The following is a 15,707-nucleotide window of genomic DNA, read 5'->3' as shown; positions in this document are numbered from 1 at the left end:
ATTTTATCATACATCGCTTCGTTCAAGTGTGTGTGTGTGTGTGTGTGTGTGTGTGTGTGTGTGTGTGTGTGTGTGTGTGTGTGTGTGTTTTACTACCAAATAAGCGCTTTTGTTTTCAAAGGTTAAACAGCCATACCTGCTGCCGGCGGAACTGGACTTTGAAGGAGGACACGTAAACAGAGGTTCAGGGGAAGTACGAGGCGAGTGACGAAGGAGGGGAAGTAAGAGGCGACTGACGAAGGAGGGAAAGCACCAGGGCAGTGACGGAGGAGGGACAGTACCAAGGCAGTGATGAAGGAAGGACAGCACTAGGGCATCAAGGAGGAAGACTACCAGGGCAGCGACAGCGGGAGAGGGTCAGCACTACAGCAGTACATGGGAGTACATGGGAAGGAGCGATAACAGGAGACCTGATGGTCGTCCATGACGAGGTGGGACGAGACAGTGGTGGAAACACAGGACAGCACAGCAGTACATGGGAGTACATGGGAAGGAGCGATAACAGGAGACCTGATGGTCGTCCATGACGAGGTGGGACGAGACAGTGGTGGAAACACAGGACAGCACAGCAGAAGGCACCTCCATCCTACACCTCTCCCTCGTGCTCAACTAACGACGTGGAAATCAGATGGGGAGTAGCACCACGCCTGTGGCTATACACTGCGAGCGTTCAACTTATTCATAGTCACCGCAGGCCCTTGCTAAACGCTCATGCAGTCCGAGGGATATACGCTGCTTACAGTCACAGGGAAGTGCAGACTCTTTAAAGTGAAAATTTTTTGGCGAGACTGTGCTCCCAATGATGCAGCCTTCCCAATGGTGACTTTTCACTCGCAGCCTAACCTCGAGCAGGTGGAGTCCAGCAACACCAACTATATATATATATATATATATATATATATATATATATATATATATATATATATATATATATATAATCCGTCTTTGCTGGAGAAGCTTTTTGTGAAAGAATTTTGCCAATCTCATATCTCAGGGAAGTTCTTGCCCTCGGGCGCTGAGCAGAGATAACGCATCCGAACTATGTACATTAGTCAGTCTGGTCCGCGCTCATAACCCAGACCTTCCTGCCTGCCTCCCTCCCTCGCTCTCACGAGACAGAGAGGGACGGTAAAAGTAAGTCGTGTTTCTCCTCAAGAAACCGTCTCGGTCCTGAATCGTGATATCCCGTAGAACATTACGAAAGGCAACGAAGACCTGGTTCTGTAAGGTCCTACACCGCTGACATACACACACACACACATATACACATACATACATACACACACACACACACACACACACACACACACACACACACACACACACACACATAGGTCAAAGCAATGTTAAAGGACACGTATATGTATGTATGTTGAAAGCTGCGTCTGGTTCGTGAGCCGGGTATATATGCTCTTTGGCCTATCACTGGGAGGTGGGGAGGGAGGAGGAGGAGGAGGAGGCAGAGGCAAACCCTACCACTTCTGGTGGGGAACAGACCACAGCAGCGAGCTGCCATGATGACGATGAGGGGGTGGCGGATCCAATCGCCTAAGGACCTTGCCCAGGTCACATGGCTATCATCATCCCCCTCCTCCTCCACCACTTCCCTCCTCCTCGCCTAGGACCTCGTCCAGGTCACATGCCTATCAACACACCTCCCCCCCCCCCTTTCCTCCCCCTTCTCTCGCCTAAGGACCTCCTCGCCCAGGTCACATGCGTATCACGCCCCCGTTGCGTCTTGAGATGACGCCCGACGGGGGTAGTGGGGCCTGGCCATGGTGGTGGTTGCAAAAGACAGAGCAACAGCTTCCTCAGGCGCGTGAGCAAAACGGGCGCGTGTGGGGCGAACGAGACATGGCAAGTTATAAAAGAAATTAAACTACTCCGTTGTGAGCGATATTAACCCGAAATCATCGTACGTTTTCTTTTAAGCCACACACACGCGCGCGCGCGCGCGCGCCTCTCAGGGTGTAGAGAGAGCAAAAATAACTTTTAAAGAACATTTTGTTCATGATACTCTAGCCTGTCTGAGGGGAAATCCTTGCTTGTGTACACAGCCGTAATTACTACCTCATAAGCAGGCATTATTACCTCATAAGCAAGCATTATCACCTCATAAGCAAGTTACGCAGTTCTTTGTAAAAGTCTCGACCAGTTGGGTAAGCAAACATCAAGATACGGTCCTGGCGTAAAACCAAACAAGGGGGGTGATCTCAAGAGATTACACCTAAAGTGTATATTAGCTTCAAGTAAAGCCATCAGCTAAGACATACACGACACACCTTGAACATGACAGCGCACGAGCCTTAAAGTACCGACCCTTGGGTGTGTAACGGTGGCTGTGTTCTCTCTTTTTTTTTTTCATACCATCATGCACAACCTCGGTGTTCTACCTTACCATCATGCAAACCCCTTTTTTTTTCTCTAACCAGACGATCATGCCCAAAGGTTCGTGCCGTCATGCTCAAGGGTCCAAAGCTGAACTGGCCAGACTTCACCAATACGGACGACGGCGTACTCCTGTAATGTGTGGGTGAGACACCTGTTGCAGCTGGGCTTTACCGAGGCACGCCACCTCGCACAAGCAACCAGTCGGGTGTTACGCGATTTCATCTCTTGACCGCTTTTCGAACGAGGCTCAAATGGAGACAGCCAGATGACCAACGGTGAGGGAATGTTGCATAGAGAGGCAGCTGTATCGTGGTGGATGGGGTCGACCATTTCTGTACAAAAAGGCAGAGACGGAACCCAATACACACTGAGGCTTTATGATATCAGTGTAACATGGGATCGGAATTGGTTCTGTCATTTCAAAAGACGAGAGCCGCCATCACTATTCGAATCCGCCTCAAAACACAATGGTGCGGGTAAAATCGTATACAGTACCCCCATACATGTGAATCAAAACAAAACAGGGGTACGTGTTGACATTGTTAATACGACTCGCCAACTGAATGCTTAAGACGCCCTCGCAGAGTGAGGTCCCTGTTGCCCCTGGCCACTTTACATGGTCACAGTTACCACAGAGGGTGAACACGGCGTTACTCTGCTCATGAAGGGAGAATGGCCCTGGCGGAGGCATTACCGTGTATCAAGTGTGTTGTGGGGTCGGCACCAACGCTGGGTAACTGCGGGGGGATCTTATTGAAGATATTGGCGTCAGTGCGAAGCGTGATAACACCGTCTTCAGGTAAATATCATTATAATATGAAGATATACATAGAACAGTTGATGCTTGTCAATGATCGTAAGCATATAACAAGGCACAGACACCAACCACAAACACGGGACGGTGTGCCACATGATCGAAAGCATATAATAAAGCATAAACACCAGCCATAAACACGGGGCGCTGTGCCACATGATCGTAAGCATATAACAAAGCATAAACACCAGCCACACGCACGGGGCGCTGTGCCACATGATCGTAAGCATATAACAAAGCATAGACACCAGCCACACACACACACGGGGTGCTGTGCCACATGATCGTAAGCGTATAACAAAGCATAGACACCAGCCACACACACACACACACACACACACGGGGCGCTGTGCCACAGGTCCCGAGGGTGTGTGTGTGTGTGTGTGTGTGTGTGTGTGTGTAACTATCAGTAACATAAACATTTTGGAGGATGGACACCGATTTCGGGCGTTTCTGTAAAGGTGCACAGTCCTGTGAACGCTCACCTGGTTCCCCAACCCGACTAGTGTACCAGTGGCTGTCCCATGGCCAAGACCTGGGCACCGGTGGCAGGCAGGACGTGCGTATACAGACGGCTGCGTGGGCCCGATGCACCTCTGGCGATGTCGGAGACGACGACGACGATGATGACAGAGACGAAGACGACGACGACGGAGACGACGACGACGACGACGACGACGATGACGGAGACGGCATTGACGGAGACGACGACCATGATGGAGAAGACGACTATGACGGAGACGACGACTATGACGGAGAAGACAACGACGACGACGACGACGATGACGGATGCAGAACGATGGCTTCTGGCCCCTCGCCGCATGGTGGGGCACGACGAAAAATAAATAATGAAAAACGACAACCGCAGGAGGCCCGGGTCGTGTCCACAGCGTCGGACAAGAAACTGTTTTTGTTAGTGTGTACATCGTGGTGGTGGTAAACACGTCCTGCCGCTCCTCACGCAAGCTGCACAAGCAAACAACCACCGGGTCCTGGCTCCTAACATCAACCAAGTGTAAACAAGAGAGCCTCCCATACACTGCCTCTCTTGACTGCAGGATCTATTTCCGACGAGGAGAAAGTAGTGGTTTTGACAGCCTTATCACACACGCACGCACACACACACACACACACACACACACACACACACACACACACACACAAACTACACAATTATACTTCCCTTGTGGCAAGTAGTCATCTACTCCACTACCTCAGTACCCAAACATTTCATCGTTACAATACTGATGTTTTTTTGTTTTTATTTTCGAAAGATACAATTCTTCTGCTTACCTACACCCCAAACAACTTTGATGCCTTAAACATCAGTTCATCTCCCTAGTTATCATGGTCAACTAATGATCTAATCATCTGTCTATTACTCTTACAGTATCTGAAACCGAGTGTTTGCATACCGAATGCTGTGGACCCCTAGTACTTGTGTACACAACCTCACCTCACACTTCGAGCGCGACCCCCAGCAGCCCACTACACCGGAGCTGTGTCTTTGCCTTCGGCCACTGACGAGGCTTCCACGTACGCACATCTTCGCAGAGATAAAACCAAGCAGGAGGCCAACAGTCATGACATTCTCCCGGTAAACTGGATCAAGCAGATAAGAAAGGGGAAGTCCCGGCAGATAAAGCCGGGTCGGGCAAGGGCTAGATAAGAAGCGGAGGCGCCCTACCATGTGAAGTGGTCCTGAAAGATAAGAAGGGTCCCCTTCCCCTCCTCCTCCTCCTCCTCCTCCTCCCTCTTTCATGTGAGGAACGCCAACCAGCCAGGGCAGATACGAGCGGCGAGCGGAGACTAGCTAAGGACGACGAGACAAGTGACGCCCCTACATAACTACGGGTCATGTTATCGTGAAGCGGTAGGAATCGCCCTGTCGTGCACGGGACGTAGCGTCGTCGTTTAAGGACTGAGAACCCTAGTGACATCGTGCTATAAGGTCGCCCTGTCGTGCACGGGACGTACCATCCTCACTTAGGGACTGAGAACCCTAGTGACATCGTGCTATAGGGTCGCTCTGTCGTGCACAGGACGTACCATCCTCGCTTAGGGACTGAAAACCCTAGTGACATCGTGCTACAGGGTCGCCCTGTCGTGCACGGGAAGCACCGTCCTCGCATAAACGACTAGCAAACCCTGAGAATAGAACAAAATGCCAAGTCTCCCTCCTGAAACCGTCGGTTAATTACCCATTCAAAACCAGGGAAGAAGTTCCCTATCACCCGCGTACAACAAGCCCTGGAGCTCCGTGCTCCCAAAAGCCCGATACGGATCGCGCCAATAATGACGAGCGTGGGAGCCAATTACGCATCGGCCTCTTTAATTAAAACAACACGACCATTTCGGGCCTCCTTAGCAAGGTCGGTGACAACCTCCAGGAGTTATCAGTCCCCTCACGCCAAAACAGGCGTTTAAATGACTTTAAAAGGTCTGAGAGTGGCGGAAGGCAGGTCTTCCCCCTTGGCGGTGGATGGAGACGCAACGCGCCGCCGAGCGCACTATCTCCCGCCACATCCAAGTGATCGGCCAAACTCGGAGCAACAATTACGGGGGCGAGCGGCAAGGCAAGGGCGGGTGTAGAGCGCTCGCTGACTTACCCATCTCGCGCCGACCTGTGACACACACACACACACACACACACACACACGAGTGACGGAGGCGGTGGCACCGGTACCGCCAGCCATACCACCCACCCACCTACCCTCCCTTCCTCAAACCATCCGGCCAAACGGCGGTGTATGGAGGCGAGATAGCATGAAAAAACGCCGTCGAAGTGAACGATGACGGGGTTGATATCCCTCCCTGAGGGAGAGAGAAGAGGGCGAGTCACGACACCGAGGGGAAACGCACCTCCGCAAGCCACCTGGGGCATGAACCACTTGTTGGGTTTACCATTATAACCATTCAGTCGCTGTACTTTAAAAGTATTGATCAGTAAGGTCGTCAGGGAGCGGTAGGAGGGAGGGAGGGAGGGAGGGAGGGCACGCACGAGGCAACTTAAAGAGACCATTACACAGGCTGTCAAGAGAGGCCACCGTTTGCTGGGTAGGATAATATATGGCGGAGGGCACGAGGCGGAGGGGATAAGGCCGCGCCTCAGTGCCCGTATGTAATATATGTACAGCGGGTGAGGCAGCTCCGGGAGGAGAGGGTCGGTGCACCACACACACACACACACACACACACACACACACACACACACACCACTCGACAGGCTCACAACTCCCAGGATTAAAAAAAAATATATATATATGTGGTGTAAAACAGTCGTAACTTTACATCAGATAGCTCCAATTACCACATGCGGCTCCCGGCCACCTAACTCAACAGTTATATAAAAACACTGAGCGATGGTAACAGTGCTATCAAATATCAGTAATGACATGCAAAAACTATAAATACGAAGGAATTCAAACAGCAACAGATGACTGGGTCCCGCGAAGCTGTTTGTGGCTGTGGAAGACCATCAGAAACTCATAGATCGGTGCGGTGAGAGTGGGGAGGACCCACAAATGATTCACAGACCGACCTGCAAATTGTTCATGTGACTAACGAGGCGCAGATGGTGTTAGTCGTGGGAACTTGAAGCAATGTATTTCTTAAACGTATCTACGGTGCTGCTTTCCGCCGCTCTAATTGGTAGGGGAAGGAGAAGGTAATCATTTGGGAGGGTTGGGGAGCGGAGGCGGGGACGACAGATAACAAGAGCCCCTGATGGTCGTCTCTGAAAAAGGTTATCTGATCAGAAAAAGAATTCTAAATCCAGTTGCTGAAACAAGGCTGTACAACAGAAGGCACCTGAGGCGGGGGGAGGAGGGAGGGAGTGTGTGCTAACCAGCTGGGATGGGAAAGGGAAGACATCCCATAGAGACAGGGGAAGGAGGTGAGGGGGTGAGGTGTAGGGAGGAAGAGGAGGCAACTAGTGGGGGTGAGGGAGGAGAGAGGTAACGCCGGAAGACTGGCCAGATGGATCCATATGGCCCCCCCTAGGCTCCCCGGCCCTTACACGCTTTTGGCAAATGTAAACATCCTATATACTGGGAAGACCCTCTCTATATACTCTCCTGTGTGTGTGTGTGTGTGTGTGTGTGTGTGTGTGTGTGTGTGTGTGCTTTCTTTTCCTATCTGTATGGTAAGGAGCTATACTCTCATGGGACACATGTCTTGAAATTTCTTTTACTGTCCTGTAACTGCTTTAGCTTCTGCATACCGAATACATTTACTGTCTCGTCAGTGTGTGTGTGTGTGTGTGTGTGTGTGTGTGTGTGTGTGTGTGTGTGTGTAAAGAATGTTCATCATGATAATGTATTTTCATAAAATGGCGAGGCTGTATCAGTGAGAGTAAACCCTCGTCAAAAGGAGCCTATGTTTCCCTGCTACTGCAAGTAGCGAAGGCCTGGGCGGCAGCAGCCTCCAGAACAAGGTCCTGGGTAACACCAGGGCTTTCTCACAGATATCTATCCTGGGATAATTACAAATAATAAAAATTAATTCCACACACACACACATTATATATATATATATATATATATATATATATATATATATATATATATATATATATATATATATTCTTTTTTTTCATACCATTCGCCATTTCCCGTGACAGCGAGGTAGCGCCAAGAACAGAGGACTGGGCCCCCGAGGGAACATCCTCACCTGGCCCCCTTCTCTGTTCCTTCCCTTGGAAAAAAAAAAAGTATGTTTATGACTCTTTGTATCATACCGATATATGCAGCGTACACACGCATACATAAACACTAAAAAAAAAATGCGCAAAAAAAAAACTACAGACGCGCGCGCAAAATCAGCTGGAGACCCAGCCCCTTCCCCCACCAACAAGAACCCCCCCGCCTCCCCCACTCCACTTCACCAACAGGCAGGCGGTAATTAAGTTGGCCTCACGACCCGGGTCTACACGTCATGTATCTGCTCCGATGACGACCCCCAAGCCGATGTAGGCTGAAGGGCCTCCGTCAAGGCTGGTGGTGCCTGAGTACCGTCAACCTGTCCATGGCGTGAGTGATGGGAAAGACTCGTTCCTGTGTGGCGTTCCCAAGAGGCGGTATTAGCTAGCTACGCAAAGGCCTAGACAAGGCCGTTCCCTCACTCCCTCCGCCCACTGGGAAGCTGGCCCACCCCCTCCGCCCACTGGGAACCTGGCCACGCAAGTCTACGGTGATGCCCTGCCATATTTTACTACCGACACCCACTACCATCTTCAGCAACCCCAGGGATGATGTATTCAATGCCAGTATCATCCTACCCAAGGAAGAACATGAAACACGTATAACAACAGTGTGTCCACAGCTGCCGCCTCCGCCTCCGCCCCTCCCACTCCTCCCGACACTCCCCGTTTTCTGTGAGCTTGGGTGTCCCACTTACAAATTGACACACTCAACTACACAACCTTGGCTCGGTTCCAGGATGGGCGTATGTTTGGTAAATAAAGTCACCATCACACGACATAGCTATAATGACACTTCTTATGACCCCAGACTTTGATTCATATTTCTTAACGGAAATACAATAAACACATATGCTTTCCTTACTCTCTTGTATTTCATTTACCGAACCTTAACAGTCTTCTGTTCCTCCTTTTCTTTTTCCTTACCTTCCAATTCGTGTCTTAGAGACAAATGTCCCCCATCTCTGGCTATCTACAACAACCACTACTCCTACAAAGCCCTAACTTGCTTTTCCCTCACTTCATGGCTCCTACAAAGCCCTTAATTTCCTTTTCCCTCACTTCATGGCTCCTACAAAGCCCTTAATTTCCTTTTCCCTCACTTCACGGCTCTCAGCAGGGAGGGCCTCGAGTAGGGCACGTTCTGCGTGTGTGTGTCATGCCGGTCGCAATAAGAGAGAAGGTATGTGGCTACACAGCAGGGGAGAATTCACCATCTCCGCCGGCGGAGGTGTATTATTGCCACCGGGTGAAATGGATTACAGCCTCGTCGATACACCTCTCACACCTGATACGTTGAAGCGAATCGAGTCACAGGGAGAAAATAAACTTTATACGTTGAATCTTGCATACCCAGGAACCCCTTTCATTATGCAACTGCTGACCTAAATGAAGTAGTCAGCCACGTCCACCGGCTTTACGTAAGTATTCGTCGTCTTCAGTATGGGCAGAAGTTTAACTCGTGTTTGTCTGGGGAATGTAGTTTCAGGTGTGTGTGTGTGTGTGTGTGTGTGTGTGTGTGTGTGTGTGTGTGTGTGTGTTTTAGTGAGATGTAATTCAAGATCGGGTTAGGAGCGCAGCCACTGTTTTCCGTTCGTCGGGATTCGGTGTGGACGTGTTTTCCACGATGTGGTGTTTTCTCGTCTGGCTTTTATTTGATGCTAGGATGACCTTTTATTTGATGCTAGGATGAGCTTTTATTGATGCTAGGATAACCGAGCTTTAATCTGATGCTAGGATGACCGAACATTAATCTGATGCTAGGATGACCGAACATTAATCTGATGCTAGGATGACCGAACTTTAATCTGATGCTAGGATGACCGAACTTTAATCTGATGCTAGGATGACCGAACTTTAATCTGATGCTAGGATGGGCTTTTATTTTTCATCGTTATGGTTGGTATTGTTTACAAGGCTGCTTAACTGGGATGGGATTAACGACATCGCACATGAACCGAGAGTCGGGCACGCTAAGGTAAGGACAGTATTGGAAGTATTTCATGTTTTCCTTATGCAGGCGTTGAATGGTATGTTTTGGCAACGCTGCCGTGTCCCGCCACTAGTTTAGATAGCTTTATAGTTTTCAAAGGGAGGGTGACTTGGCGTGGGGAGCAATGGTTTAGAGCGGTGAACGTATGGTGTTTGTAGAGGACACGGTGGTACACACCAGTTATGGTCTCTTTGATGATGATCGTGAAGTAGTTATGTGGTTAATCATGCGAAGGATGACTGCTGCCAGTAACACCTTGATACGAAAAGTATACAGTTTCTTGTTCAACAGCAACGTAAGGTAAACAGGTCCGCCATTACAATCTTCCGAGAGATCAGTGTAAACATTTCCTTAGTTACTATTAAGGGAAAGAATGGTGTACACAGGGCCTTAGTTACCATTAAAGGAAAGAATGGTATACACAGGGCCTTGGTTACCATTAAGGGGAAAGACTGGTGTAGACCAAGTTCTCGGGGACCAATAACAGAAAGAAAGACTGGAACGAAACATCGCTATAAAACAACCACGGGTCGATATACAGACATTTCGTTTCAGTAGACGCGACGCGATGCCTCTCGTTCCAACCCAGGTGGGCAACATGTTGGCACCGGACCCTTTCAACAGGTCACCAGGAGAGGGGTCTCAATATTTCGAGCAGAAGTCGTCAAGTTCATTTATCAGTTGCGAATGAAATCTGTTAACCGTTAACAGCACCATGAGGTTCATCCACCCTCGCGGAGAGAGTCGTTAAGGTGAAAGGTGGAACTGCTCGGCAGGGGGGAATCTCGAGCTGACGTGGACCCTGTGGGAAGGGACGGCACTTTATGGCACTATAGGGCCCCCCACTCCTGAAGAACGGGGCTAGGGGGGCGCGCGCGCCCACGTGAGGAGAAAAAAGACGGCCGAAAAAAAAATATAATCTCCATAAACATGGTTTACTTCTTATACTTTCTGTTGTCGGGTTAGTTTATTAATACTTCTAAAGCCATCTTCCATCTTTCAGGCCTTCCTTTTAAAATGGCCAGGAACCTCAAGGGATTTCTGCCCCAGTGACACATCCCCCACCCTGTCACTGTAGGCCTGGGAACTGGGAGTACCTTAAAACCTCCCTCCTCCTCCTCCTCCTCCTCGAGTACGTCTGCGTCGGCACGATCCCCAAGGACGTCAGGGAAGAGCTTTAAGCATGACTGTACGACCCTCGTGCACGCGGGGGTACAAACCTTAAACATGGGTATGATGGATCCGCCGTCTCAACCCGAGACTTGTGTTGCGCCGTCCTGCTCTACTGCCGCGCTTACGGCTCGCCAAGTCGTCGTATAGAAGGCCACACACACACACCAGTCAGTCTCCCTCCCCCCTCGGTGCTTTCATGAACACGCATTCGTCCCCCGTGCAAGCAAGCAAGCAAGCAAGCAAGGCTGAACGCATTGTGAGCGCGGGGCTGAGGTTGGCCAACAGCAGTGGGGGCCCAGTTCCCCCAGTCTGCCGGCCAGACCAGCTGGTGGACACATGCCCAGGATTCCTCCCACACATCGTACCGGTAAACACTGTGCCTCAGCCAAAATGTAAGTATATCTTTTTCCCCCCCCAAGTCAAAACGGTGGTGTCTCCATGACACTCATTCTGAATCTGTGACTGAAATCTGAGGGGGGGACCCTAAAAATCCGTCTTAAATCCGACGAATCAATCCGAATAACCAGAGTCTGTGTTTGGAATGTTGCAGATGTTGAAAATAGACCAGTGGTGGTGAGGAGTGGTGGTTGGCAAGAGTGCGTTGGTGAGTGTGGCGTCCTTGGCAGTGCGACTCTGTTGTGTCACCCGTCACACACTCACTCCCGCCAGAAAATCCGTCCGACATATGGTCACCCATCAGGCAAATCCTCATCCGGCTCATCCACCGCGCTCACCCGTCACCAACACACACAGCAGGTAAGGTGCAGTTGTGGTGTCCCCCCCCCCCTCCCTCTCTCTCCCGCCCTTCCCCTCAAGTCCCCTCGGCCCGCCGTTCTCACACGGGTCAGACACACGACGCCCCTATCATTATTTTTAACCTCAGAAATTAGGCAACCATTCATGTCTGCTCTCACCGAAGGGTTGGCCCCCCACGCCACCCATCCCCCATCCCCAATCATCCCGGGGGACTGCGGCCTCTCACCCGCCACCTGTAGCCTCTCTCTCTCTCTCTCTCTCTCTCTCTCTCTCTCTCTCTCTCTCTCTCTCTCTCTCTCTCTCCCGCCCGCCCCTCCCCCATCCTTCCTCCTCCCTCCTCAGATCACGTGACATACATTTCCCTCCCCCAAAACACACATTCATACATACACTCCTAAGCCCAGTCGCCCCCTAACAGACGAATCTTTGTGCTTCCCTTGCCATCCATCCATCCACCCACCTAGGCCGGAGCTGGGCGGCCCACAGACAGCCCCGAATCTCAACCCAACCCCAACCCCAACCCGCCCGCACTACACCCTCAACACTCTCCCTCCCACCCGACTCACCTCCCCACCATCCACCACACCCCACAGCCTCACCCAAAACAGCCAACGACGCAAACCCACCTTACCCATCATGCCGCTTGCCTTATCCAGGACTCGTCTCTCGCTTCTATCCTCACCTTCTACCCACCTTACCAACCACCAACCGCCGCTACACTTCACCCATAACATCTACCCTTCGTCCACCACTGACTTCATCCACTATCCCTCACCTTTATACGCGTCGCCAACCTCATCCGGAACCGACCTCATCCACCACCCACGCCATCCATGACCAACTTCAATGTAACACCTGCCATCCAGCATCCACCTTACTTAACCCCAACCTTAGGCGCTCCCAAGCTCATCCATAGCCAAGTCCTCCCCAACATTAACCTCCCCTGCCACTAACCGGAAAACAAACTCGTCCGCCACTAACCTCCCTTACCATTATTCTCACACACCACTAACCAACCCTTGCCATTAATAACCTACCGACAATAAACCTCAGCCCTAACTAGTCTATGGTACCCTTGGCCGCTTCATACTAACCCTACCTAACATCATCAGCCATCACTAACCTCACCCCACCTACCTCCGAGCAGTAAAGGTATGGGTGGGAATCGCTGAACAACGCTAGACTGTTCCAACCATCACAACACACCACAAGTTTCCAACACATACAAACGTCGCTGGCCGCTCACATGCCACAGTTCCAGGATCATATTCATCCACCAGATGTGGTACCTGTATGAACTTTTGGTATAGCCTGATGAACCGTACGTGTGATTTCATCTAAGCAACCCTGGTATTCGATCGAGCCCCTTCCGCGACCCTGAAAACGACGCAACTCAGCCGTTCGTATAACCCTGTGCGTCCAACAAAAATACGACATATTTCCGTCTCATAAATCGTTATCATGTACATCGCGTCAGCCACAAGTCTCCCGTCTTAATCCTCGTCAGTCAGGTCACTGCCAACCCCCCTCATGCAACGCGACAGACACCCCGGGAAGATATAGAGTATTCGAAACTGACGGTGGCTGTCGACAGGGACGGGCTGCTTAGCATAATGGAAGTCCTGGAACACCTAGCCTCGTCCCATCCCTTAGGGTTAGATGATGGGAAACGATGCACGGCGACCATCAGGGCCGCTAAGGGGATTCGCCCCTTTTGTATCCCGACGAGACGACCCTAAGGGATAATGGGATGGGTCTGATGGTTCATCATACTCAGGGGGGTTGTGTCATCCTACCACAAGAGTCGTACCGTCGTGGTGAAAAAAAAAAAAAAACCACCACCGTGTGGCCAAAGGTAGTCACGTCGCGCTCAGATGGTTGAGCCTTTCACATTAAAAGAATAAGAGCGAGATTATCAAATGTCCGCATTCCTAGCGATTCACCCCTCACGTTCGAATATTCCGAAGATGAATGAACCAGCACCGCAAACATTGTTCATTGCCATACAAACGCCCCACATCTCTGCACTTTAAATCAACCAATTAACTTTTAAAACGACAAAAATGCCTTAGATGCAGCTGTCCATCTTAAATGATATCTTAATTCTTAATACTTAAAATACATAACTGGTAATATAAGCTGTAGTCTACCACACAAATACATGCCATAAGAAAAGCTAAAAAAAATGGACTAAAAATAAAGAAGTCGTAACTGATAATCGAGTACTGAACCATGAACCAAAAGGTTTATGTAAACCGAGGGTTATGACCGGCCATGGACCAGCTAGTTTTGAGAGGCGACGTACAACAGGGGGTTTCATGGAGTCTACCCTTTCCTTCGTAGTCTACCATTAATATGAGAGCGAAGAAGTTTTCTGTAAAGTGTGGCACAACCTAAACCATTTTCTTTCTTATTCTCCACACCCGATTTTGTGCATTCACATCGTCCCAGTGGCACATTTTCCTATCGACTTAACACTATGTTCTATTCTAAAACAAAGCAGTAGACAAATTCAATACTGATCTAGTCTCTAGATCACAACTATGTGGAAGACGGGCCTCCCCCCAAGCGCGCGTCAACTACCGGGTACACAAACTACCTCGTCCACTTAGAGAAGACCAGCCTTATTAGTCCTGGAAGTCAAAAAGATCTAAATACCACATAAAAACGAACCGATCAACCATCAAGTCGTCCGCTTAGCAGAACGCATCACGCCGTACATCGAAGGCAGGCTAATAAACTACCGTCTCTGACACAACCATTTTACCAATCAATTGTTTGCCCACAATGCTATGCCGTCAGGTTCCTAAATCCAGCGCCGTATTTGTCTCAAGTTAGATTATAAACACGTCATCTTTAAAATACGAGAGATGAGATATCTAAATAACTTGAGCGTATCTATTCTACCTAAATCCATTTATTTTCTCTTCCTAGCAGTATGGATGACTGCTCCTCATACGCCAGCGACGCTCGGCCGTAGAAGCTAGGCTACAACGGACGCCAAAATGGCCGCAGAGGAAGTGGTCGTCCTGGCGGTGGGTGAACCCCTGCCCTGGTGCTGCTGGAAAACCACTGGGGAGAGACTCAGGAGCCTCGGGAAGGAATACGCTACGTTCCATGGGGAGGAGTTCACACCTCCGGGGGAGAGATTTATGATCTACTGGTGCCTGCTGGTGCTGTCTGCTCAGTTGCACGTCATCTTCTTTCTAGTACACAGTCTAGTTATAAATCCTTAAATCTGCTCCTCCCACTTATTCATCAAGGTTCTTTAAAGCATGCTTACGGTTCTCTTGTTTTCAACTTTTTCTCTGATATTGCTGTTATATATGTGCACCAATTAAGAAACTTGATTTAATCTACTTGATTTAATCTTACCATTCAGATACCATATTGTATTTAACGTTCTACTGAGCAACTGCAGGTGTTAAGGTAATGCTCAATATATGTTAAGGTAATAAAGCTCAGTAACTAAGAGTACTGAGGTATTGTTCCGTAAATGATGGTACGGTTGGAGAATTCTGATAAGTGCCAAACCTACCTTGATATAAATAAAAATTAAAACTCAGTTTCCCCCTTTCATATTCTAACCCACTCCTTACCATACAAAATATTCAGAACCCACACCAGTGATGAAGAAATTAAATACCTTCACACCCTATATCCCTGGTTGCACAGTAGTAAATTAAGTAAAAAAGTAAAAGTAAAAATACCTAACACCATACGCCATCAACAAAGAGAATAACAACAAAAATAAGATTTAAACACAATGACACATCTAAAGAATATTCCGTAGAGAATAAAAAGTGGCTACTGACAGATGAATAATAAATGCACTACACTTAAAACTAAGCAAGAAAGTTATGTATTAGCTTACAATAAAA

General features: G+C 49.4%; 1 protein-coding gene across 2 annotated transcripts in view; it reads left to right on the top strand.

The window, feature by feature from the left end:
• The window catches only part of LOC139753950 (uncharacterized), a 62,185-nt gene extending 46,792 nt beyond the window's left edge, over positions 1-15,393 (top strand). For both annotated transcript variants that reach the window (XM_071670910.1, XM_071670911.1), the window contains exons 2-4: positions 10,901-11,462; positions 11,621-11,826; positions 14,761-15,393. In XM_071670910.1, coding sequence (XP_071527011.1) covers positions 11,267-11,462; positions 11,621-11,826; positions 14,761-14,772 — 414 coding nt within the window. In that variant the 5' untranslated portion in view covers positions 10,901-11,266 and the 3' untranslated portion in view covers positions 14,773-15,393. The remainder of the gene's footprint in view (positions 1-10,900; positions 11,463-11,620; positions 11,827-14,760) is intronic.
• The last annotated feature ends 314 nt before the right edge of the window (positions 15,394-15,707 follow it).

This window comes from Panulirus ornatus, chromosome 16 (assembly GCF_036320965.1).
Source record: "Panulirus ornatus isolate Po-2019 chromosome 16, ASM3632096v1, whole genome shotgun sequence".
Classification (NCBI taxonomy): domain Eukaryota; kingdom Metazoa; phylum Arthropoda; class Malacostraca; order Decapoda; family Palinuridae; genus Panulirus; species Panulirus ornatus.
The sequence above is the reverse complement of the archived record's forward strand: the minus strand, read 5'-3'. Positions and strand labels throughout refer to the sequence as shown.